General features: G+C 39.3%; 1 protein-coding gene across 2 annotated transcripts in view; it reads left to right on the top strand.

The window, feature by feature from the left end:
* The window catches only part of LOC136851961 (neuroblast differentiation-associated protein AHNAK-like), a 125,149-nt gene extending 98,419 nt beyond the window's left edge, over window positions 1-26,730 (top strand). For both annotated transcript variants that reach the window (XM_067126339.1, XM_067126340.1), the window contains exons 3-7: window positions 5,955-6,073; window positions 11,506-11,574; window positions 13,439-13,583; window positions 14,060-14,265; window positions 15,283-26,730. In XM_067126339.1, the coding sequence (XP_066982440.1) occupies window positions 5,955-6,073; window positions 11,506-11,574; window positions 13,439-13,583; window positions 14,060-14,265; window positions 15,283-24,711 (9,968 nt within the window). In that variant the 3' untranslated portion in view covers window positions 24,712-26,730. The remainder of the gene's footprint in view (window positions 1-5,954; window positions 6,074-11,505; window positions 11,575-13,438; window positions 13,584-14,059; window positions 14,266-15,282) is intronic.
* The last annotated feature ends 304 nt before the right edge of the window (window positions 26,731-27,034 follow it).

Below are 27,034 nucleotides of genomic sequence, written 5' to 3'. Positions count from 1 at the left end.
CGCATAATCAAGGCCACCGAAAATCGATCTATCTTTCGGTGGTCTCGGTATAATGCTGTATGAGCCGCTGCCCATGAAGCTTTAACCATGGGCCGGTGGTTGCCTGTCCTATATCGTTGCCAGAAGTACGTTTATGGCTAAGTTTAACCTTAAATAAAATAAAAACTACTGAGGAGGCTAGAGGGCTGCAGTTTTGTATATTTGATGACTGGAGGTGGATGACCAACATACCAATTTGCAGCCCTCTAGCCTCAGTAGATTTTAAGATCTGAGGGCGGACAGGAAAAGTGCGGACGGACAGACAAAGCCAGCACACTAGTTTTCTTTTACAGAAAACTAAAAAGTAGGACAATGTAAAAGAATATTAGCAAAAATAATTACCAACCCCAGTGATAAGTCCCAGCCAAGTTTCATCAAAGTCAGAGATAGAAGGGGAAGAAAGAAACAGCTACTGTTGCTGTTACTTCTGCTATCAGTAATCATGATAATAATATAGACCCATTACAGACTTTCCCACATATGTGCCTCACGTAATAACCGCAGACTGGGAAAAATGTCGCATCTCCTTCCTGGTAAGAATGCAAGAATTACACCAAAAGAATCTTAATCCTCTCTCTCTCTCTCTCTCTCTCTCTCTCTCTCTCTCTCTCTCTCTCTCTCTCTCTCTCTCTCTCTCTCTCTCTCTCTCCTCAGATCTCTAAACAGGTGGCAAAAGCTTAGTTGCAGATGAAAGTAAAGTGGAATGCTTTGTTGCAAAACCACTGCACTGAAGGCGGCAAGACCAAGAGGGAGGAATTGCAAGTGTAGGAAAAAGTGTGATGGACAAAATCAATTCTTTAAGTTGGTGTTGCAACGGCTTAAAATGTCAACGCATAAGATGTTTTTGAATTGAATATAGAATTTAGGCCAAAGACCAAGCACTGGGACGAATGAGGTCATTCAGCGCTGAAACAGAAATTGACAGTAAGAAGGCATGAAAGGTGTAACAGGAGGAAAACCTCAAAGCAGTTGCACTATGAATCAGTTGTGGTACATAAAATTAATTCTTGAAACTGGTGTCACAGCTAATAAAATATTGGCGTCTGAGATGTTTTTGCAGTTTTCTTGGAAATGGTTATGGAAAATTCATTTAACGAAGCCGTGTATTATAAACACTTCCGCCACCTGGAATTCAAATACCGAAGTTGGTCTATATCCCTAATACCTAGTAATTCCCGTAGGGGGTTAGTGCCGTCAGTGCACCTCATGTGGTGCACTGTGGGCATTACTTAAGGCTCTTTGCAGCGTGCCTTCGGCCCCTAGCTGCAATCCCTTTCGTTCTTTGTACCTCCTTTCATATTCTCTTTCTTCCATCTTACTTTCCACCCTCTCCTAACCATTGATTCATAGTGCAACTGCTTTGAGGTTTTCCTCCTGTTACACCTTTCAAACCTTTCTACTTCCAGTTTCCGTTTTAGCGCTGAATGACCTCATAGGTTCCAGTGTTTGGCCTTTGTCCTAAACTCTATATTCAGTTCAATTCAGTAAAACCTAGTAATGGGTTATAGTTATCTAAAGATGTCTGTTTCCCTTGCTAAGATAATTATACCAAGGTAAATCATATGACTTGTAAATGACGAACGGAAAGAAAATAGAAATATAAGAAAATGAGTAGTAAAAAGGGTGAGTAAAAGACACGAGGAAATAAAAATGAGGAGGCGTCTGGTGTGGACAGTAAATATCTGAGGAAGAGATTTACCCAACTCCTCACACTTGAAGTCAAGAATGTTTTATAAATATCTAAATAAGATGAAGTATCTAAGAAAGATATTTACCCAACCCCTCACTTGAAGTTAAGAATATTTTATAAATATCTAAATAAGATCAAATATCTAAGAAAGATATTTACCCAACTCCTCACACTTGAAGCCAAGAATATTTTTGAACAGGTGACAAAATGTGACAAGCAACCAACGCCTTGTTTGAGAAATGGAGAGAAAAACCAAACATTGCCAGAGGAAATTTTTCTCGATCCATTGGAAGGAAAAACAATTTGGACAATGGTGTCATGGTTTTTGTTGCTGTATCTTAATTACTGTCTAGACTAGTTTGCAGTATTTTTAATGGTCCTTGATGTAGTGTTAATGGCTTCTCTCTCTCTCTGAAAAAAACCCACAGCACTGAATGGCAGTGTTTCAAACAAAAAACCTGAAGAAATAGCAGTCCCATTAACTGCAGATTTACTGATCTGTTCCAAACTCTGTTGAGGCTATCGACAGATTTCCTGGAACACTTTCAAGAGCCGTAGTATCTGTCACTCCTTTATATTAATTCTAACCCGAAAATTATGTCACTTTAAAGACTGAAAACAGCCAAGGTCATAGAAGACTACCCTGCGGAACAACGGTACGAAAATCTTTCTCTACTGACTCTCCATAGCAATCAGTATTAAGCAAGGACTCGCTCACCTGGCTCAGGTGTTAAGTGACCAGGATAGCAGGTATGTTAAGAAGGTCTATTATCAGTCTTCCAGATGTCCCCACCTGATAAGGGTGCCAACGCATGCCCTGTTATGGAGAGGATTTAGTGCTAACCGACTTTCCTAGCCATTGCCAGCATGTAGGTAAAGTGCTGGAGAGACAGGTACCTCCAAAGTTTGGTGGAAGTATAGCCAAAGAAGTTGGACTGGATACATTTGCTGCACCTTTTGGGGATGTGAGCAAAATGGAAATGGGTATCTATCTTAGGAAGGTTCCCTACGTGGAGGAAAGGATTAAACCTAAAGATGGTCTTGAAAACTTTCCCGAATTGTTTCCCTTCGGGACTTGTGGTCCTGTTACTCAGTATCATCAGGTAATAAGGACTGGTAACAGTCCTTGAAGAGGGACAGAGAGAGAGAGAGAGAGAAGTGAATGACCAGCCTCAAAAGAGAGCTGCTAATTACCCTAAGTGTAACCGGGTCCTATTCAAAGATTTTGCCAAAAATCAACACGTTTTGAACTTCATAATTTTTTGACAGTTTTATATTATTCACAACGAGGAAAGTTCTCTATGTAAATGATTAAGTTTCCATTGTAAATTCCTCATCTGATGGGACAATAATTATCCTCTCACAGCTGTCTTGAGTTTTACACGTCCGTCTAAACTACCCACAGACCGCATTCCAGCGGTCAAAAGACGTGGGCCCAACCTCCAAGGGACGAAATGCGTAATAAGACGGGAATACGAGATGCTCCCGTAATGAAATCAATGACCGAAGAAAAAAAATATGTAGTAGAGAACACATAAAAAAGGATCATACTTAAATACTCGAGGTAATATAGATGAATCATTGTTTTAAGGTTGCCACAAGGGGACTGGCTGATTCCGCCACAAAATTGCTTTGGGAACATTTTGTCTATGATTTCCGACATAGTGTCGACTGAATTTCATTTGCATGTGATAATACTGTTAGTAATTCCCTTCAAAAAGAGGGAGTATCTTCACAGAGCCTCAGTAATTTTCCTTCAAGCAAAGATTAATCAAGCACCTTTCTGTATCACGTGTGTCTTGCGTCAGTTCAGTCCGCTTGCAGTAGGTTATTTTTATACCATTTTAATTTGATTTAGTTTTATATGTAGGATAAATGCTTTTATGGTATTCTGAAAGAATAAATATTTCATTATTCTTAATAATTTTGGAGAGTACAGAAGTATTAGAAAAGAACAAAAACACTGATATCACAAAAGAATTGTGAAGATGCAACAACAACTTCTCTGACTGCGTTTTAACTCAGTCTCTACAATCAAACAAAATGGGAATATTCTGGCGGAATATCCTATGACACATACACCCTCTGACATGCACACACACAAACATATATACAAATTATATAACACACACACACACACACATATATATATATATATATATATATATATATATATATATATATATATATATATATATATATATATATATATATAAAAAGGAGCCCATAAAAACGCCAAAATGTAGAAAGTCAAAGCTATATTTTCAGAGACCAACTGGCTCTCTCTTGCCTGAAGAGAGAGACAGTTGGTCTCTGAAATATAGCACTTACTTTCTGCATTTTGGCATTTTTATGGGCTCCTTATATTTGATGGAATTCTGTTTTAACAGAAAATATTTCACAGTCATATATATACTGCATATGAACTTGAATCCTCCATACCCTGGACAATCGTTCATCCGTGTTAATGCCCTGGGTATCTGGTTTCACAGATTATTTTCGTTACAACGCAGTGTACCCGTGATTGTAAACTGAATCCGTATATTGGACAGCGTACTGAAGAGCCTAGGCTTTGCCTCTGCTCTGGACTTTCAAAGCAAGTTCGAAATCATAGCCATAGTCAGTTAAATTTAGTTTATGCGATGCGTTTCTGAAGACTGGCGCTGTTAGGCCTAATATACTGGGAACTGGATAACAGTGAACTGACATCACGGCTAAACTTGTGTGTTTGTGTACAGTATATAGTTTTTACGAATATTAACAGTTTTTATAGGGCTCGGTATATAGATAATGGTATTAAATGTTTTTAAACGGATGTTTGCCTAAGCAATCCAAGAGAGAGAGAGAGGAGGAAATCGGTTACCTAGAATATCACTTCTTAAAATAGCTTCGCCCGGCATAAAGATGACTTGTGTCCCTTTCTAAGACTTTGCTTGTGAGTAGGAGGAAGAAGAAGAAGCAGAGTAGGAGGAGGAGGAGGAGGAGAAAGAGACTCTTGAAACCGAGTCTCCCCAGTCTTTCTCTCAGTTCCTCTAGTTTCAGTCAATTCGTCCGCGCCGCAACCTTGAAATGAACCCACAGGGCAAGACCAGCTTGAAGGACGGGATGGCGGGGGTTGAGGTTGAAGGAACACCACACACACACACACACACACCCTCCCCCTCAAGCCCCCAAATCGGGCACCATCTCCCGTATCTTTGCATTCGCCTGAAATTTGACAATTCTGCTTCATTCATTGCTGATCGTTTTTTTCTTTTTTTTTTTTTTTTTTCTTGCGTGAAGGAGGGTAGAGAGATAGATAGGGCGATGTTTAGTGAGCCGTCCCAAAGGCCAGTCCGTACCGCTCCTACTACTGCTACTTTTACAGTTACGTTTTCCTTTCTTCCAGTTTCTGTTTTGGACTTGAGGGCGACAGTGGAATGAGGACGAAGGAGAACGGATAAACAGATAAAGAGATATATTCAGATCTATGATTAGACCACTTCCTCCGTCGCCGAGTTTTTCTCCCACTTAGAGAAATCAGTGACCTCGTTGACCTTTTGACCTTTCTTTACTTCTCTTTTTGTCCGTTTTGCTCATAATGATACATCTCTAAATAATCATAGCTTTTTTTATGACCCACTCCATCAACCAGCATCCGAGTGCATAGTCAGTGCTTAGGTCAGCAACAGTACAACAGGATTTAAAGGAACATTTTAGCTCACTTTGGATCGATCATGGGACCACTGGACCACAAGTTTTATATATATATATATATATATATATATATATATATATATATATATATATATATATATATATATTATATCCCCTTGTCGAGATATTATTATTATTATAATTATTATTATTATTTTATAAATATATGTATATATGTTTATATATATATATATATGTATGTACACACACACATGTATGTATATATATATATATATATATATATATATGATATATGTGTGTGTATATAATATACATATATATATATATATATATATATATATATATATATATATATATATATATATGTTTATATATATATATATATACACACACACATATATATAGAGAGAGAGAGAGAAAGAGAAGGGGAGAGAGAGAGCTACTTGGGAAAAATTACAAAGACCACTGATACCGATACAAAATAAAGACCCAAGGTACCTCCCTTCCCTAACAACACAAACAGGCAGTGTCCCACATTTCTGAAGGCCCTTTCTTTCTCATTTTCCAGACACTCCAGATTCGGGGGCGGTTTCGTCGTCTTCCGGCATCGGCGGTTCGACGTCATCGACCACCGTCCATAACCTGAGCAGCGGTGGACAGGAGAAAGGAATGTCGACGCTTGAAAAGGTGAGAGTCTCGGAAATTCCCGTCTGTCCAAGTACTTCCGTCTTCTGCCTGTCTGTTTGACTGGGACCTGAATGATGTGGAAACCAGCGGACGGATTTTGGCGGAATTTGGTGAAGTGGTCCACAAGGTCTTTTTCTCTTTTATGTGTTGGTTCCGTAGGGGGGTTAGTGCTGTCAGTGCACCTCATGCGGTGTACTGTAGGCAATATTTAAGGTTTTTTGCAGCGTTCCTTCGGCCCCTAGTTGCTACCACGCTCATTCCTTTTACTGTACCTCCGTTCACTTCTTTCTTCCATCTGACTTTCCAGATATTATTATTGAATAATAATAACAATAATAATAATAATGATGATAATAGTAATAATAATAATAATAATAATATTATTATTATTATTATTATTATTATTATTATTATTATTATTATTATTTATTCGAAATACTTCCTCCGTTCACGTCTTTCTTCCATCTGACTTTCCAGATATTATTATTGAATAATAATAACAATAATAATAATAATAATAATAATAATAATAATAATAATAATAATAATATTTATTCGAAATACTTCCACGTCCTTAATGGAGTAATATTAATATTTCCTTTCTGGGGTTGCTTCATATACTACGCTATTACCAGAGGAATTCAATCCCAAAGCCTCATTTACATATATTACCCGAATCCATCTCGTAGACCTCATGACGTCACTTGATCTAATTTCAGTACAACTTCAGTATGCTACTCTGCCCTAAAATGGAAAACTGCAGTATCTGCAAAATTTTCGAAATTGAGACATGACACCCACTGGGCTCGTGAGACACTAATACGCAAGTTACTGCAGTTTCAGAATGATTCTTCAATGCTTTATTTAAGGGGTCCCATTTGCAGCATCTGCAAAATCAGTAGTAAGGCAGGGGAGTATGTGCCATTTTTCTCAGTTTTGTATTTTTGCAGATACTTCAGTCTTCCATTTTAGGGCGGTGATGGCGTTTGAACCAAATTTGAACAAGGTGAGGAATTCCTATTTGCCTTCACGCGTCACATTCTCTCTATTTTTTCAACGGCGCAAGCGCGGTTCATGTTCCAATAATGGTGTTCAGATTAGAGATTTTTGTATCATTATTTATACTTCAGGGCCTTTTCTTAGCCCAAAGTGGTGTTCCGTCATAGCTGCACCAGAAGAAATTATCGTTGGTTTTCATCAGGATTGCTCTATTAATCCTGGTGTTCATAAGGGCATAGAATTTATTCAGAGTGAATCAGTTGCTTGTAAAAATAAATGTGATGTAAATCGGTATTATCACTCACCAGGAGGAAAATTAACTGCCCATAAACGCTCATAGTACTTCCATATTTGTAGTTAAACCCTTTGTGCGTCATATTACAATGAAAAACACATTTTGTTATCAGTGGCGTTGCTGACATTCCATCAAGGGTGGGACTAGGTGAGGCCAAGATATTTTTTGGGGGGAACAGAGAAAATGACACAATTCTAATGTGCCAGTTCTGTAATTAGTAAAATATACTATTCTGGATTGTATATATCCACGTGAATAAAGGAAAATAAAAGTATTAGTAATTAGTAAACCTGTATTTGAAATTACAGAGCTCAATTTTCAATTAATTTTCAACTCTTACTATATCCGAATGTATCAAATACTGTATAAGGGTTAAAGGTTAGCTACAAAGGGAATTTCAACGGGGGGTGGGGCAGTGTGGGCGCCAAAAATCTGATTGGGGGCCTGTGCCACCCTGGCCCCCACCCCACAATAAGCGACGCCACATATTGTTATACAAGGACGATTTCCTCACATATTTCAGACTGAATAGTTCGTAACAGCAACAAGAATCAACATCATCTTAGTTACAAGAGAATATCTCAAGTCATTGGTTCAGTTTAAAATTAGAGCCCCATTAATAAAAATGTGTTCATAAAAATGCTGATATTGCTTCAGTCAAAAACCTGATCCCTTCTCTTTACTGAGAGTGAATGAATGGTGTCTGTGATGTATAAGATGGAGTGTGGAGCCCTCTGAAAAATCCACAGGTTTTTCTGTTTAAATGAGAAAACGTTAATTACGAGTATTGAGAAAACATTTTTGCATTGTAGGTTTAGATATATATATGTGTGTGTGTATTTATATATATATTATATATATATATATATATATATATATATATATATATAATATATATATAATATATATATATATATATATATATATATATATATATATATATATATGTATATATGTATATATATATGTATATATAATCCATTTGTATCGTACTTATTTAGAGCGATGAAACTAACCGATTTGATATAAATCCGTGTTGATGTCATAAGTGTACAGCTCCCAAAAAGGCTATTGCATCCATCTAGAAACAGTATGAAATAAAATAATCACGTAATTATAATTACATAATCCTAAGATAGAAAAGATGCTATTAAATAATTGTCTATAGAAATTGCTGTAAACGAGAAACCTCTGATTCAAAGGTATTCACATCTTTCAGCAATGACTGAGAAACATCACCGTGACTGACAACTTGATCTCCGTAGGGGAGGTAGAGCCGTCAGTGCACCTCATGCGGTGCACTGTAGGCATTACTTAAGGTTCTTTGCAGCCTGCCTTTGGTCCCTAGCTGCAACCCCTTTCGTTCCTTTTACTGTACCTCCTTTCATATTCTTTTTCTTCCACCTTGCTTTCCACCCTCTCCTTTCAGTCGATTCATAGTGCAACTGCTTCGAGGTTTTCCCTCCTGTTACACCTTTCAAACTTTTACTGTAGATTTCCTTTTCAGCGCCGAATGACCTCATTGGTCCCAGTGCTTGGCCTTTGGCCTAAATTCTATATTCAATTCAGTTCAGCAACTTGGTCCCAAGAAGAACCCTGGGAAGAAGAGGAAGGAGACAGTTCCTGCCCTCTAACGGGCAAGCAGGAAGGAAACGCGTTCTTAATCCCCCAAAAACTGGGCCATTTCAAAATGCAAAAGGCATCACTGACGTCCATCACTCATCAGTTGTCTGTGTGTGTGTGTGTGTGTGTGTGATACGGACGTGCCCTATTGGCAATGTACAAAAAGCGGTTTCTCAATACCTTGGCATGTAACTATAGCGTCATGACAAGCCTGATCTGGTCGTTTCCAGAATATTCTGGTACCTGTTGGCCAAGTCATCATAGGTCTCTTGATTCGTCTGATGAACTGGAAAAACGCCACCAACTGAAGCACTGATCTGTAATTCAATTATTTTCCATCATGTGATATACCCGCGACCATTCAACGAGACTAATTGGACGCTAAATCATTTCTATATCTTAGCAGAAAATGTCGTCTGCTTTTGGTGCAAGTTTTCTGAAAACTATATAAGTGACGTGGAATATGTAAGTCTTATAAGTCTTATAAGTCTTATTCATTCTGCTGCGCTCAAACCAGTGCTTATTTCTATAATAGATGAGAGCCACAAAGCATTAAACGAGCACAATCACTTGCCTATTGACGGAGTTATTTAAAGATCAGTAATATCAGTATGAGAAATACTAATCACATGATCACTGTGATCACGGCACAGGAATCTAACATAGTTTATATAGAGAAAAGCACCTGACCTCGGTCGGATTTTCTGAGTGAAATTAGCACTTGCAGGAGCCTTTGATTTAGCTGAAGGCCTCAAGGGTGAGAATATGTATAGAAGTATTCTTTTATATAGAGGATAGATGGGTTCTGGATTTTATAGAAGATTTGTTCGGAATGATCGTCGTAGATGGGCCCCGTAGGAGGTTAGTGCCGTCAGTGCACCTCATGCGGTGCAGTGAAGGCGTTACTTGAGGTTCTTTGCAGCGTGCCATCGGCCCCTAGCTGGAACCCCTTTCGTTCCTTTTACTGTACCTCCTTTCACATTCTCTTTCTTCCATCTTACTTTCCTCAACCCTCTCCTAACAATTGATTCATAGTGCAACTGCTTTGAGGTTTTCCTCCTGTTACACCTTTCAAACCTTTTACTGTCAATTCCCGTTTCAGCGCTGAATGACCTGATAGGTCCCAGAGCTTGGCCTTTGTCCTAAATTCTATATTCAATTCAATTCAGTTCAATTCAGGCATAGATGGGGTGTCTGGCAGAGCGCTGAAGGCAGAAATTTGACTGAGGAGGAGTGGGTGGCTTCAGACGAGGAAGAATATTGATAATTCATTTTCAGACGAGGAAGAATATTTATAATTCATTTTCAGACGAGGAAGAATATTTCTAATTCATTTTCAGACGAGGAAGAATATTTCTAATTCATTTTCAGACGAGGAAGAATATTTCTAATTCATTTTCAGACGAGGAAGAATATTTATAATTCATTTTCAAAGGTTTTAAACAGTATTCGTTTCTTAAGTATCTTTTGATAATTCTTAAGTAAACAGAAGTACTATTGATGTTTCGGTGACTGTCGTTGAGAATACCTGTTAAAATTGTTGCTAATTTAAAACAGAAATATATTGACTTCACAGTAACAAAATAGTTCTCCTTTTAACCATTTTTTGAAATGGTAAGTCAACTTTTTCTCTCTGTTACTGAAATTGTGGGAATTCCGTGACCGAGTGAAGTCTTGTAATAGTTGTGGCCATGATAGGCGTGGAAACACAACAGTAATAGAAATTCTAATTTAAGTTTTGATTTACCAGAATGATATTATATATATATATATATATATATATATATATATATATATATATATATATATATATATATATATATATACATAAATATATATACACACATAGGTATACATATATGTATATGATATATATACACATTATATACACATACATATATATTTATTATTTTTTCTTTACATACATATATTTATTTATATACATACATATATGTGTGTACGTGTGTGTGTGTGCACAACATACATTCAACATGCATGCATAAATGTAGAATGTTGTTGAGAACAACGGGACGGGAAGCTGAAGGTGACTGGAGAATGTGGAAGAAGATGCAGAGTAAAGATGGCGATAATAATTGTGATGATGATGATGATGATGAAAATGATGATGGCGCATACGTATGCATACACGCGCATACCCGAAGAAGCATGAAGAGAAAAGGAAAGGGGAAATAAATAAATTCTTTGTGCGGTTTCCTGCGAATGGTTTATTGTGCTTGGAAAGCTGCAATACGTCACGAACGATCATTTCATCTTCCTCCCTTGTTCAGAAGTAATAAATGCATAATAGTCATGCGAGATAGTCGTGACTTAGCTGTTGCGCGTGCAAGCACACACACACATACACACACACACACACACACACATATATATATATATATATATATATATATATATATATATATATATATATATATATATATATATATATATATATTTACATTTATTGGCAAGTACTAACTTTTTAACACCCTACCTCTCTCATCCTTGTTTACAGTTGGTGCAAGCAGTTCGCTCAGGTGGTTCAAGGTCATCGCGTCGGGCGTTTGATGATTCCCATCTAACGGTGAGTAGTACCCACCTGTTTTTGTGACCGAATGGCAAAGTAATGAATCTATTCGGATGAGCGAGTTTCATGATTGCCAGAGCTGGGGAGGTTGTGTTCGCCTCCCCTGGTCGAGGCTTGTTGTTGCCTTTTGTCTAAATGACATTCGTTCATGTGAGATTTATCATCAGCAAAAAAATTGAATAAGACAGTAAAGAAGCAAATCATATTTGGTTAACATTACAGTTGGTTTTAAACGAAAGGCAACCTTTTTTAAATTTTTCTTTGGGGGGGCGGTGGAAGAATGCAGTGAGGGTTCGCGACTTACTTTGGGGGGGCGGTCTAGGCGGGGCGGGGCCCTCCCAGCCAGGTCAGGGCACAGCGTCTGTGGTTAGGTTAGGAAAAGGTAAGTCTGGTTAGGTCATATTTCCTCTGAAATACCTGCTACAGCAGTGCCTACTAGACCTGCAGTAACCTTGACCCCTCATTCTTACATTGAGGACAAAACACAGACCCACTTTCCCTACAGTGTCTGTGCGTTCCTTGTCACACAGTCTCTCGATAACCTAATGGTCACATGTCTTACCACTAAGCACCGGAACTGGTTTAGGTCAGGTGGTGCTGTTAAAAATGCTGCGTATGTGTTGTGCCTTTCACACCATCTGATTATGTTCTCGTTATTTGAGAGCCTCGTCGCATCCCTGGTAATGTACTGGATCTCCAAGTAGTTCAAATAGAATGAATTTGCCTTCATTAGGACCAGCCTACGTGAGTTGATTGGCACCTTAGCTACTGAATTATAGGCGTTGACACCTTACTAATTCATGATTGTCTTCAGGACATTGCATGGCAATGTAAGAGACGTTCCTTGCCTTTGCCGCCCATAGACAGCCTATAGCATGCTGGAGTCTTTTGACTATATTCTTCTTCTTCTTGAATCATGTCTCCTGAGCACCCTTTCACCAGATCTGTTTCTTGATTCAGGGACACTGGAGGAAAATGTTAGATAAGCTGGAATCGTTGATATACCTTTTATTCATAATAACTTCCTAATTCGTAATTTGAAATTCATTACTCACTACATGTACCAAGATCACTGGAAGATAGTGTACCAGTCTAACCCTAGAACTGGGTTGGTTTCTTTCATTTATTACCCAGTTACCCTAATATTTAATGATACTTGAAGAGGTAACTGAGTACTTGGCCTCAGAAAGGACTATTGAACTATTCATTAAATCAACATTCAAGACTTCTGACGAGGAACTCGTCACGAGGTGTTAATAAAAACAAAGTATATTTGTTCTGTTATCACTTAATCAGCTGTGTACTATGATGGGTGTGTGGTTCATTTGAGTCATAAATCTCGACTTAGTCTTTATCAGTTTATTGTCACCTGATTTTTAAGACATAAATGTGAGATATTCCAGAAATCACGATTCAAATTCCTCTAGCTCATATATTAGCTCCTGATAATCTTATTGCAGATTAATATAGTGAACTGTTTTATGGATCTTTAGAATGTCATCACTAAAATTCCTTCTGTCTAATCATTTTTCCTGTCTGCCTCTTTACGAAATGAAAAGTGTGAGGAGTTTTGTTACAGTAATTTTCCAAATATTCCGTAGCAGTTCTCCAAATAGAAAGGCTTGCTTCAGGGCAGCAGGGTGAACTTAGAAAACTCTCCTGGAAGGACGAACTGACTTCATGATTGTTCAGTGTTCTGTATAAGATCCAACTCACATATTTTGGTCCCATTCCTCATTACCCAACGACCCTCTTATGCATTGCGTGTGTTTGCAAGCTTGCATGTTTAGTCAAGGATGTCTGTACCAAGGCATCTTTCCAAAATCCCAGTTGACCTTTGATTCTCGTTCCTATCTCTCAGGAGCCATGGGTAGTGGCGGTACCTTTGCGAGGTCACGACTTTACCGGACTTGGGTTCAACATCTCAGGTAATATGAGAGACGGTGTCTTCGTGAAGGATGTCCTGCATCGAGGTCCTGCCTCTGAGTCTGGTAAAATCAGTCCAGGTGAGTGCAAGAAGAGTTGTTCCATCAGTACCATTACATAGATAAGTATAAAACATCTGTGCTTTAATGTCTATTAAAGTTTAACTTCAGTTTCGGCTGAATACTTAGATTTTTTACTCAGAAAGTGAAGAATTTTGTTTAATAAAAATCAGAAGTTTTTGGTTTTTGGTTTGACAAGTATCGAAATTGTTATGTCGTTTTTGCAAACACTTTCTTCAACATTTTTATCAGTGGTGGCGTTTTACGTGCCTCCTGAATCACTGAAAAACGATGGAAAGAAAAATCTTAAGATTTGCTGGCGAAAACCAAGATTTAGACTTGGAACAAGCGGAATTCTACCCTGGATTTTACAATGCTGGAAAACTTGAGACATCCTCCATTTACTGATGACCAACGTTCAATAAAATTATTTTCTAAGATTCCTTCATTCATCCGTGTTATAAAAGGTTAACTGACATTTCTAATGTTCTCTCCAGGTGATCGACTTCTGGGTTTAGCAGTGAGTACCGAGCACATGGTCCACGAAGACGCCCTGACGCTCCTCAGCTATGCTTCTCCATATCCTGTGATTCTCTTACTGGAAAAGCATGCCAGTGGTGCTGACAAGCGCTTACCTTCATCGACTGCAGGAAGGCCAGTCCATCCTTTTTACAGAAGCCAGTCCATCGATGACCTAACCAAGGTAGTATGCCTTACGATCAAAATCAGAGTTAACCAGTTTTAAACTCCCCTTATTTTACTTTCACAACTACTTATCGAGGGCTTCTGCCTACACTCTGCAGTCATAGAAAGCATGTGCTGCTGAGGAAGATGTAAACAAGCAATGTCACAGTTTCTGACTGTAGTCCTGTTTCCTGGGACACCTCTATACTAACCCATTTCTTTTCCCTTGAAGGATGCACTGGACAGGTTGTTTAAAAAGTTACATTACCAACTAAATGATGGATACTAGGTCATTCACTGTTCTTATTCAATTCAGTTCAACTCTCATCTTTTCTTTCATTCCAGTTATCGCATTGAAGAACTAGCTTATGATGTATAATTGTTGCCCTGAACTGTACTGTATCAGCTATGGCAATCCTGTCATCTTGTTTGTTGGCATTCTTCATCATATCTCATACATGCTGTTGTTTTGTGCAGACAACTGCCATCTCCTTTTCCAGCTAGTTAACTACTAGCATTGACACCATAGGAGTGTGGACATTTTATTGTTTTCATTTTACATTTCCAATTCATTGTTTTGAACACCGTCCAGTTTCATAAATATTCTTATCATGCAGCTTTATTGCAAGAATTCCTCTTCTCAGTGAAGCTTTGCATTTTGTTATTTGTTGAAGTTTCTGTTTTCATTTGTTTATTCGACTTATGCAATACCCCTCAACTGACTATTTCCAAATCATTACTGTTAAAATACAATTAAACTTTTGTTTACAACGTATTCAGATGATAGAATATTGCTAAGGTAAAAAAAAATTTGTATACACATTCACATTGCTCCCAGCAGTTTGTTTTATTAAGATCAAGATGTATTTTCTTTCATTATCAGTTATTGATCAAGTAACCTGTTTTAGAACTTGATTTGTGACATGCGAAATTGGCTGTGGATACGAATATAAAGAGAAAACATTCAATCAGTCTATTTATACCATTTTTGTGCCCATGTCCAGATAGCCGCAACATGACACAATTTCTCTTGCAGATTGGGAAGGCCGACATGTCACGGGTAAGGAAAGCCCACCTCTCTGGTGCTCGACAAATGAAACACGAACTCTCCCGTCCAGAAGGCGATGACAGCAGAGGGAAGGATGACAGGGCGAAGGCCAGAGCAGGGAACAAGAAAATCGACGCCAAACTTGCCAAGAGAGAAGCTCCCGAGCGCCACTCGGAACGAGCCATCGATGTTCCGGGTGTTGAATTGTCTAAACCAACTTCTCCGTCGTTCAAGGTAGAAATGCCCTCCGTCAGTGTGGATAAGCCCGACTCCAAACTGAAATTTGGCATCAAAGTTCTTCCTGACCTGACGAAGCGGACATCGAAAAGTGATTTTGACCTGGAAGCTGGAGGTTTTCACTCTGAAGGGGCCACTCTTTCAGCACCCAGTCCTCTTGAGGCTGAAATCAATGTGGAGAGTGAGGTAGACAAATCTTCTAAAAAGGACAAGACGGACGGGAAATCATCAGATGATAAAACTCCAAGTGGTGCAAAATTTGGCATTAAGTTGCCTCATTTGTCTTTGAGAGCAGATGCTAGTGATGTGACAGAAAAAGATACAGTTGCCAGTAAGGAGCAGAGCACAGATGAAAGGACTATTAGTCTAGCGTCAGATATAAGTGGCATTGCTCTTTCAGCTCTTGGACTTACAAGAGGAGGACAAGGTGATCAGAACAAAGATTCTCACGAGCCTAAAACGGACGATGAAAAGCAAATTGCTAAAGGAGCCTTTGGATTTGGGTTTAAAGGGTTTGGGAAGGATGATGACTCTCACACAACAGCTTCCGATGAGGAAAAGGCCAAAACGAAAGGCAGCATAGGAGTGAATATTGTTTCTCCTGAAATTAATTCTTCGTTTGGGGACGCTAAACTTAACTTGTCACATGACGATGGAGCAAACAAGAATGAAACAGAACCCAGAGAAGCAGAAGGGATTGCCTTGAGCTATAGTGCTCCTGATGTAACTTTACCATTTCTAAATGAAGGTTTGGAAGTTGAAGGAAGGGACATAGGGGATTTATCGGCGGATATCAAAGCGCCAGAAATTAACTTAGCTGCCCTACAAGGTGACAGTGTTTCCGCTGAAATGGGAGTGCCGAAAACTGGAGCAAGCTTACAGTTTCCAAGTGTTGACATCAGTATGAAAAAAGGAAGAGATAATAATGATTCAGATAAAGAAAAGGACGATAACAGCGAAGGAAACTCTAGCATAGGAATCAAAACCAGTAAGTTTGCTCTTCCCAGTATGAGTTTAAAATTCCAGAGCGACAAGGATAAGCACTCACAGAAAGAAAGAAAACATGGAACAGATCATGACCAAACTCAGCTGGAAGTCGTAAAAGATTCTGAGGACTTGCATTTTGACTTGCAAGGACCCAGAATTTCTGCACCTGATGTGGATCTAAGTGCAGAGATGGCTTTGCCAACAGGAGAGGGTAGTGCAGAGGATCATCCAGAGGGCAAGAAGAATAAAAAATCCAAAAAAGACTTTGGGTTTGGGTTCAAAGCACCAGACTTCAAATTACCGACGATGAACTTGAAAGGCAAATGGGATGACAGTGAAGACGAAGATGAGCACAAAGATTCAGAAAAAGGTAAAGGTAAGAAGTCATTTGGCTTTGGAATGAAAGGCCATGATGTGAATCTACCCTCTGGTAGTGCCAAAGTGAATCTTGATCTTGATAAAGAACAAAAGGACGATGGAAACATTAAAAAGGGGGAGGTAGAGAGTGAAAGTAAAGACAAGAAAGATAGTAAAGAAAGTGAAGATGGGAAATCAAAGGCTGGATTTGAGTTCGGTTTCAAAGGCCCCAAGGTCAACCTGCCAAGTTTAAACTTTAGAGGAGACGATAGTGAAAAGGAAGACTTTGATGACGATGGACATGATGAAAATAAGAAAACAAAAGATGTACCAAAGAAAGGATTTAGCTTTAATCTTAAGGGTCCTGATATTACTTTACCAAAACTGGGTTTCAGAAAAGGCGATGATGAGGACGATGACCAGGAGAAAGGTGACAAAGAAGACAATAAGCAGGAAAGGGAGTATAGACTCACTGGTTCTGACATTTTACCCAAGGCAGATGTAAAACTTTCCTCAAAAGAGAAGGAGACAGATGACTCATTGGATGATGATGAAGAAGGTAGTGGAAGGAAGGCCAAAGAAGGGTTTGGCATTACTCTTGGCACCCCTAGTATTAGTTTACCCTCCTTGAATCTTAGAGGCAAAAAGAAAGGTAATGATGAGGAAAATCCAGATGTAGAAGACAGCAAAGGAAGAGGAGGTACTAAAGAATCATTCTCCTTTGGTCTGAAGGGAACAGATGTTCATTTACCAAGCTTAGCTTTAGAAGACCAAGAAGAGGGCAGTGACAGGGAAAAGTTAGACAGTGAGAGCCCTGAAGGTCGAGAGAAACAGAAAAAGTCTTCAGGTTTTGGCTTTAAGAAACTAGATATAAACTTACCCAGCATAAAATTGAAAGGTAGAAAAGAAGGCAATGACAAAGAGGACGCAGAGAGCGATGAAGAACATGGCAGAGACAAGACAATGAAGGGTTTCAATATAAACCTCAAAGGTCAAAGGAATAATGACGAAGCAATGGTAAATAAAGAGTTTGGTTATGACTCAGGGGGACTTGAGGTTACAATGCCAGGCATACATTTCAAAGATAAACCAGAAAGTGATGATAAAGATGAGTCAGGAGGAAAAAGGGACTCAGATAATGAAGACATCGAAGACCAGGGAGAAGAAGGTAAACACAAGAAAAAGTCTAAAGATGGACTGAAATTCTCACTGAAAGGACCTGATATCAATTTGCCAAAACTGAATCTGAAAAGTAGAAAAGAAAATATCAAAGAAACAGATGAACATGACTCTAGAAAAGATTCATCCAAAATGGAACTAAGCTTGGGGGAGGCAGATGTTGACTTACCCAGCGTGGACATCAGAGGGAAGAAAAATAGTCATGAAGAGGAATCTGACGATGACAGTAATGCTAAAGGGAGCTCAAAGAAAGCATTCAAATTAGAGTTCAAAGCACCAAAAGTTGGTTTTCCTAGTATTGATTTAAAAGGCAGGAAGCGTGATGATCACGGAGAAGGTATAGATCTTGAAAGTCAGCAAGGAAGAGGGGTAGGAAGGAGGGAGTATAGTATTGACTTAGGAGAACCAGATGTCAAGTTGCCTTTCATTAACCCTGATGATCAAGAAGATATGGAAGAACATGAATCAGGAGACACAAATCGTGACAACAAAGGCAAATCAAGAAAAGGACATCTTTTCAGCCTACAAAAACCCAACATCAGCATACCGGGATTGAATGTAAATGCTCGTATGGAGGCTGACGACAAAGGCTCAGATGACGACAGTCGTAAAGACAAGGAAAACACTGGGAAAGGATTTAGTTTATCAAACTTGATCTTCAGGGGTCAGGGAGGTAGTAATCATGAAGACAATTCAAATGATGAAGAGGACCAAGAAGATGCCACCAACTCAAGGAAAGGTTTTAAGTTTAGTACAAAGGGACTGGATGTCAACTTACCCAGCATAAATCTGAAAGGCCGGAAAGAAGGCAAAGACGATTACAGTGTAGATGGTGACACCCATAATTCCAGTGAGTTGTCAGGTAAAGGCCTCAGTTATGATTTCCATGGACCAGAGGTAAATTTACCCCACATAACCCTAAAAGGTAAAAAATCTAGAGATGGTGAAGTCAGATTAGATGATGATGATGATAAGAAGTTCAAGGGTGAGCTGAAGATGGAAAGTGACTTAAGAGTGTTGAAGGATGCTGAACAATCAGATGATGAGGACAGTGAAAATAAGAAATCAAAAATAGGTCTAAATTTTGGCAATTTCAAGTTACCAACTTTCAATCTGAGAGGCCATGACAAAGGGGATCACGAAAGAGATGTAGAATACGATAACGAAGAAGAATATATAGCAAAGAAAGGAGATCGGAATGTGGATGATGGGGCGGGTGGACGTTTTGACAAAGATGATGCACACTTATCAGAATCAAAGAGAGAATTTGGCATAGCATTTAAGGGACCTAGAAATTTGTTGCCAACCGTAGGTTTTCAGAGACATGGCGATGAACACGAAGATAGTAAGGATGACTTAAAAACTACAAAGAAGAGTTACTCAGCCGCGCTAAAGGGACCAGATGTAAGTCTTTCTACTCCTACTGTTGAAATTCAGGGCTCAGATGTAGATGAAAAAGGCAAAGGAAAATCCTCTAAGAAAGGCTTTGGCTTTGGATTCAAAGTTCCTGATATTAATATGCCTACATTGAAGTCAACAGTGGGTGATCATGATGGAAAAGAAATATCTGATGACGATGAAGATTTAAAGGGAAAGAAGGAGAAAAGAACTTTCGAAATGAACGTCAAATATCCGGAAGTTAAGATACCGAGAGTAGAAGGTAAGGTAGGAGCCGAATTATCAGAGAAAGAGAACACAAAAAGTAAGAAGAATGACGAAGATCACAGAGAAAAGACGACTTTCAAGTTCAAAGCCCCAGGATTAGATTTGCCCAGTTTCAAAACAGAAAGCAAAGGGCAAGATGACGGAGAAGGAGATGGAGATAAATCTGAGACTGACAGTAAGGGAGGTGAGAAGGATTCAAGAACGCCATTTGACATAGGCGTAAAACTTCCTGATTTCAGTCTTCCGAGCTTTAGCCTCAGGGGTAAAGGTGACAAGACAGAAACTGACAACAGTGATGATGACATGGACGGTAAAATAAGAATCAAAGAAGACAGTAGAAGAAAAAACAAAATGGACATTGAGTATGAGAGCCATAACAAAATGGGGAGAGAAGGAAGTGAAGCAGAGGAGGAGGACGACAACGGGAAGACGTCAAAGAATCGTAAGCGCTTTGGTTTTGAAATAAGCACTCCAGACATAAGCCTCCCAAATATGCATGTAAAAACAAAGGGTCACCCTGAACCAGGGCTTAGCGATGAAGAAGACGAAGTGTCTAATAAGAAAGGAGGGGAAAAGAAGGCTAAAAAACGTTTCAACTTTGGTATTAAAGGACCTGATTTTAATTTGACATCAAAGAGCGCTAAAGACAATGCAGAAGCTCGTAAAGTTGATGAAAATTCTGGCAACGAAGCAAAAGATGTGAAGTCGAGAAGGGTTTTAGACTTGGAATTTAAGGGTCCTGATTTTGACGAATCAAGTGTGAATCCTTTGAAGAGCGAATTTAATGAGGACTTTTCTGGCATTGACATTAGCTTACCAAAAGCTCAGTTGAGGCAAGGAAAGCTTGGAATCAACGTTCAAGCTTCAGGTGATTTAGACCATGATATAACAAAAGATGAGATTTCTGTCCCAGATTTCACTTACAGTGTCAAGAGCCGCGATGGTAGGCTAGACAAACATAGCAAAGACCATGATCTTCATTTAAGAGGGACTGACATTAAATTACCTGCTGTAGACTTGCATAATGAGTATGAATTTACTGCTGAGAGTGAATATAATATAAAGAAAAGGGTTCCTGAAATTGTTTCCAGGGGTCTTGATCTTCACATGCCTAGTATAAGTATTAAACAAACTGACAGAGGTGAAAACACATCTGATAAAGAAAAAAGTAAGGAGGTCAGTAGGGAAGGAGACATTGTGTCCACATCTAAATTCAACTTAAAAGATCTTAAGGTAAAAGCAGGCACTCAAGAAAGCAGTCATTATGAGCTGAATCTGAAAAAGGACCTTAGCAATGAGATGGAACTTGATCCATCTATAGTTAAACCCAAGTACAGTGCAACAGGAATTATGTTACCAAATGTGAATGTCAGCTTGCAAAAATCTGATGTTAATGTTACTTTACAAAAGAATGCTGACAATGAGTCGAATGTAGTCACCGGGCATGGGATAGAAGTTGATTTGTCAGAGCATGACCTCCATCCTGGCAGTTTAGGTATAGAAAATATTCCCAGGATTAAGGGCAAACAAAGTAAGTCACAGCACGAATACCTCAGTTATAATGTTAAAAGTGAATTGCCCGAAGCTGATCTTGACTTTAAGGAAACTGATGCCAGCTTACCAGGCTTGGGTATTGAAGTAGAAACAAGGAAATCCAAAACAAGTTCACATACACAACAGGAGGAAGAGCAGGGAGATTCAAGATTTTCTCCTGGATTTGGAGTCGCTTTTGGGTTTAAAGGGTTCAAGAAACACATTGATATAGATAATATAGAAAAGGACCAAATGAATGAAGAATTCAGTAAGCATATAGACTTAGTATCAAAGGAAGTTAGAATACCTGGGACACTGGCCTCTGAAAGTACAGTATCAATAAAGAGGCAGGAAATATCAGATGCATCTCTTAAACCACCTCGAAGTCCAAAGAATATCTCTGTTAAAGAAGTAAATGCCCCATTGCACGAAATTAGTGCCAGTTATCAAGGCCCTGATGTACATACCAAGAAGATGAAAACCGCATCTTACGAAGGCTTGCGAGCAAATGTGAAAAAAGATGGTGATGGTGAAAGAACTGGAAAAGCAAAAGCTGAAGAAGATGATGAAAAATCCAAAAATAAAAATAGATTTGGCCTAGGATTTGGGTTCCGTGGCTTTGGGCGATCATCAGACAGTGAAGAGGATTGCAAAGAGCCTCCATCCTTGACACCAGACCCTGACCGCCCTGAAGTGAAAGAAGACAAGAAAAAAGTACGTAGCAGAATGAGCTTTGGATTTAAAGGTTTTTCAAAATCTTCTGATACAGAAGAAGAAAATTCAGAGAAGGTTTCTGGGTCACCAATGGACAAAGATGGGGACGAAGAAAAACCACGAATCAAGAGTAAAAGTGGCTTGCATTTCAGTTTCAAGGGAAGAAATAGCAGGAGCTCTGATTCAGAAGACAATAATGACCAAGAAAAAGTAGGCACTGACCCCCAACCTGAAAGTGGACATATCAAGCAGAAGCTCAAACCAAATTTAAGCTTCGGCTTTAAAGGTAAAAGTAGGAGCTATGATATGGAGGCTGGGGAGGGAAAAAGTGAATTTAGATCAGATTCCGAAGGTGTTGAGGCTGAAGAAAAGGCTTCTTTAGACACACAAGGTGAAGATGCATCGAGAATTAAATCACAAAAAGGGCGCAGTTTTGCATTTAAGAGCCGTAGTGCCAAGAATACATCAGACTCTGAGGGTGCAGAGGGTGAAGAGCGGGTAGAGTTAGATACTCACGGAGGGGATGAGAAAGTTAAAGAACAAAAAAGTAAAGGCATTAGATTAGGTTTCAAGGGCTTCAAGAATCTCAAAGGCAAAATTCAAACAGAGATTAGCCGTATGCGACACGACAGCCACTCCAGTGACGATGAAGCGACACGAGAAGGAACTGTTAATGATCATCCAGACGCTCCTGAAGGAAAGAGAAAGAAAAGCTCGAAAAAGAAAAAAGAAAAAGAAAAGAAAAACAAGAAAGAGGGGACAGAAATAATTGAGATCTCTGAAGAGAACTCTCACGTCTTAAGTGTTGCTGCAGCCGCTGCCAAAGATAACAGGAGAAAGCGCACAGAAAAAACAAATACATCATCCTCATCCAGTTCTTCTTCTAGTTCAGAGGACGAAAACGAAGCATCAACAGAAGTAAAGAAAAGGAAACGTAATCGGGGAAGAAGCCGCCAAATAACAACTGGCATAACTGAAGTAAACGTGAAGGAATTCCCTGACGATGGGGAAGTGTCAGAGAAAATACAAGTAGTGAAACGAGAAGTGAACATTGTTTTGCCACAACTTGAATATTCCATAGAACCAAGTAAAACAGATGATGGTGAAATTATGTCCAAACGACGTGCTCCCGAGCCCCCTAAAGAAGATCTATCTAAGCCAGTGAAGAAAGATAATGTGATTGTCAAAGAGGTAAAAATGAAGTCCTCACAGATTCCAAAAAATGCTATTGAGGTAAATGAGGTTGTTCACAGAACTGTAGTGGAAAGACACATACCAATGCTCTCACTCCATGACGTAAATTCAACAGCATCAGATAGTGAAGGAGAACGAGGAGTCATCAGATCTGATCTAGAACCAATTACATCTTCAACACCAAAGCACCCACCAATTGACTCTGAAGAACTGAAGAGAAAAGCTGCTTCCCTTGGTGATCTTTCTCGATTACAAACAGAACCTGAAGTGGTTAATGTTATATTAGAACGAGCAATGTCTCTTGATCTCACAAGAGCTGAAGCAACAACATCTGTTGAAAAAGTCCCTAGACTCAATCACCCACTGCGCCTTCAGCTTCCTGATTCTTCTGCAACATCCATAGATGAAGAGGAGGAAGCATCAATAATGGCCCTTCGTGTTGATGGAGGGACAGGACTAAGAAGAGCTGGCCAATGGGGAACACTAGAAGAAGCATTACAGCTAAGAAAATTTAGTTCCAGCAGCCTTGCAGAAGCTGTTTCTCCAAGAGTTTATGAACCTGAAGGAGAATCTGTTTCACACATTGAGATTAGTGGCTCCACATCAGTGAATGAAACTTCCTCACAGTGGGTGACAGCATCTGAAACATCAAAGAGGAGCATCACTCTACATAAAAGTGATGATGAAAGTGAAGATCCACCAGCTTTGCCATCAACACCAGCTCCTGTTGGTGGAACTACAATCACACTGCTTGATGGGGATGCTACTATTTTGGATGGTGGGGTAGAAGTCACACCAATGAGGAGGAGAGAGGATATAGATGTTGTAGTTGTTCAGTCAGGACGTCCAACATCAAAGGAAAAGCAAGTGAGCAGTTTCAGTGTTCAGCTTTGCCAAGTATCACCTGAACATGAACTAACACATGTATCAAAAATGATCACAAGCAGTAGCAGTAGCAGTAGCCGTAGCAGTCTCAGTAGTGACAGTGAAGCAGAGGCTAACATGGTGCCCCAAGAAATTAAAAGAGGAGAAGGAGTAACGGTCACTGTTGCTCCTCGTATTAGCAGCGTAGACGTAAGTGGAACTTCTTACGCTTCGCTGCCTCCTCCTGTTCCACCTAAACCTCGTTCATCACGCGCACAGTCCCCGCCTGAACTAGTTGTTGCTCATCACGAGCCTGCAGTGGTAACTGTAAGGGAAAATGGTGCTGTTGTCGTCTCTACAGATTCCCTAACCCACACAGAAAACGTAACAATTCTACCTAATAGTATGGAACATGTCAGTATTGAATCTGTGTCTATGAAACCAACCATCAGTGAGAGAGTTATTGTCGATTCATCTGAGAATGGCAACAGTTTACCCAGCCATCTCTGCCATATGGAAGTGGCAAGTATCCCGCAGAAATCGTTTACTCAGATAACTGTCGATGGCAGTGGTTACACAGTGTCTGAAGGTGCTCTTAGTAGAACGCTGATCATATCGACCCCATCTGCTCCAGCTGTGCCCGCTGGGCCAGACTCTCCACCTCCAACACTCCAGCCCCCTCATTAGTGATACTGAGAACAGTGGCATTTTGAACTGGTTAGTGAAGTATTATCTGTACGAACTCATTTCATATACATACTTAATGTCATAAACTGTCAGGTCACTGAAACGGAAATAAAGAAATGATGATTGCATTATGAGCGCAAATTCCTCCTTTTGTTTATAGAGTATGTCTTTTGTAAACAGATGTTGTTTCCTTATAGTGATGGAAAATAGGACCTGTTACTTTTTCTTCTATTCCAGTTATTTGGTTACTTGCTTAGATTGCAAAATCTTTTGACAAGCCATTACAAGAAGCATTTGTGTATTCTGTATAAGGTTCATGAAATCGACTTGAGACAAATCCAGAAAATGTTTGTCTCACATGCCCCTGATGTGTCTCTCAAAACCAAAGTTTGTTCGCTTATGTATTTCATCATTACCTGCCATAAATTGGACTCATCATAATATGAAGTTGTATTGTTTGCTCAAAGATTGTTGATTACTGATGTGTCCTGTAGCTCACGCTAGAAACGCTTGCCAGGTTTATTCAAGCCATATTAAGATGGTGACTGTGAATCGAAGCTTAGTGACAACCAAGAAGGGATATCTGCCAAAAATTCTCCTCCACATTTCATCTAGTTCTCATCTTCTGCTGTTCAGTTTGCTCTAGAGTTAGTTTTATCCATATTCATTCATTACTTTTATTGGCTCTTGTATGCAGTGTGATGTCAGTTTTCCAGATATAAACTCAGGAATCAAAACCATGATTTGTTTTCAAATTTTCAAGTGATATGTCACGTTTTATTTGGACGCTGTTCAGATGAAGGAATTCCCAGCTGGATTTCTTCCCGAAATTGTGGTGTAGCTTCAATGAGACGCGTTCATGACTTGTCTTTTCACGAGAACTGACACACGCCCACATGGCTCCTCTTTTGTTCACGCTGTGGTGCTGCTTAAGGGAATCCGCTGAATCTGTAAAATAGGTGACCAGTCGAGAACCATCGTGAGTGCAATATTTTGGCAATGTTGATGCCCTACAGCTCTGTGTGTGTGTGTGAACGAGATCGAATCGCCAGTTCTAACTTTCCAGAAAGGGCTGACAGTGGTGCACTGATCTGCGTTCCATCACCGATACTGTCACAGTCCCCGGAAAGGGCCTAGGGCTCTTGACAGTGCGAGAAGTACAGTACATCGCGGTACTTTAACTGACCGCGGGTGGCAAACGGGAAAAACAAATCGACGAATTATCGTGTACTGGCAGTTGACAAGAAAAGGTCGGTGGTGGCGAGTGTTTATCCCACGAGGAAGGCGCGGGACTGTGATGAGAGAGCTGTGTGGAGTATCATTCTCGTCCTTACAAATATTGTCAAGGGACTTTGAATGCAGGGAAGGAGGAGGGTTCTCCTGGTGGTACCTATTCGTTAGTGGAGTCGATGCTTTCATTCCTTTCGCTCGGATGATAAAACGAAGGACTCCATTCAACCCGTCCAATGAAAAATATACCTCTGATATGTTGTAATTTAACGAGAGAAAAAAAGCTGCCGTCAAGGTTTTTCTTCTTTTAGTTTTTGTGTTGTTCTGTTTTATGTTAGTGACTTAGAGAGAGAAAGAGAGAAAAAGAGTATTTTACTTCAAGACGTGGCGTTTCTCGATTGCTGTAGACACACGACTGCTGTTTCCCATTGTTCTCGCGTTATGGTTCAAGGTCTAATAATGAAATGTCTATTTTTTCTCTCTCTCTGTTCGTTGATACTTCTCCATATGACTGTAAATAAGAGTAATTAGTTGTAGCAAATAATTGTTATTAGCTTTGTTAACGTGTACGTTAATAACAGTTATCCAGTACCACTTAAGGATGTCACACTCAACTGTCGGAGTTCATTAGACGTTAAGGTATGGATGTTGGTGCCATACGAGACATTGCTGGTCCGGTTGTGCTCAAACTGGTTAAGATACATGTGCGTGCGCGTGTGTCCGTCACACACACACACACAAAATAAAATAAAAATTCAACGGGAGAAAACTGATAATGAAAATCAAAAATTAATGTAATTTGTCGTTGGTTTGAAATGATGTCATATCTTGAAAAAAAAAAGTCTTAAGAAGCAACGAACACATGTTAGATGTAATACACAAAAAAAAAACTTTTTGAATCACACGTGTATTTGACACGTGTGTTGAGAGAAAGATCATGTGTTAATATCATTATGACAACCAAGTCCAGCCATGGATTATGGAAATGCTAGTTCTTTTCTGAAAGGTGCGTGATATATGTTATATGTGCCCACATACAAAGTGCATTTTTGCATGTTATATATATAAAATATATATAATATATATATATATA

This window comes from Macrobrachium rosenbergii, chromosome 24 (genome assembly GCF_040412425.1).
Source record: "Macrobrachium rosenbergii isolate ZJJX-2024 chromosome 24, ASM4041242v1, whole genome shotgun sequence".
In the NCBI taxonomy this organism is placed as follows: domain Eukaryota; kingdom Metazoa; phylum Arthropoda; class Malacostraca; order Decapoda; family Palaemonidae; genus Macrobrachium; species Macrobrachium rosenbergii.
The sequence above is the reverse complement of the archived record's forward strand: the minus strand, read 5'-3'. Positions and strand labels throughout refer to the sequence as shown.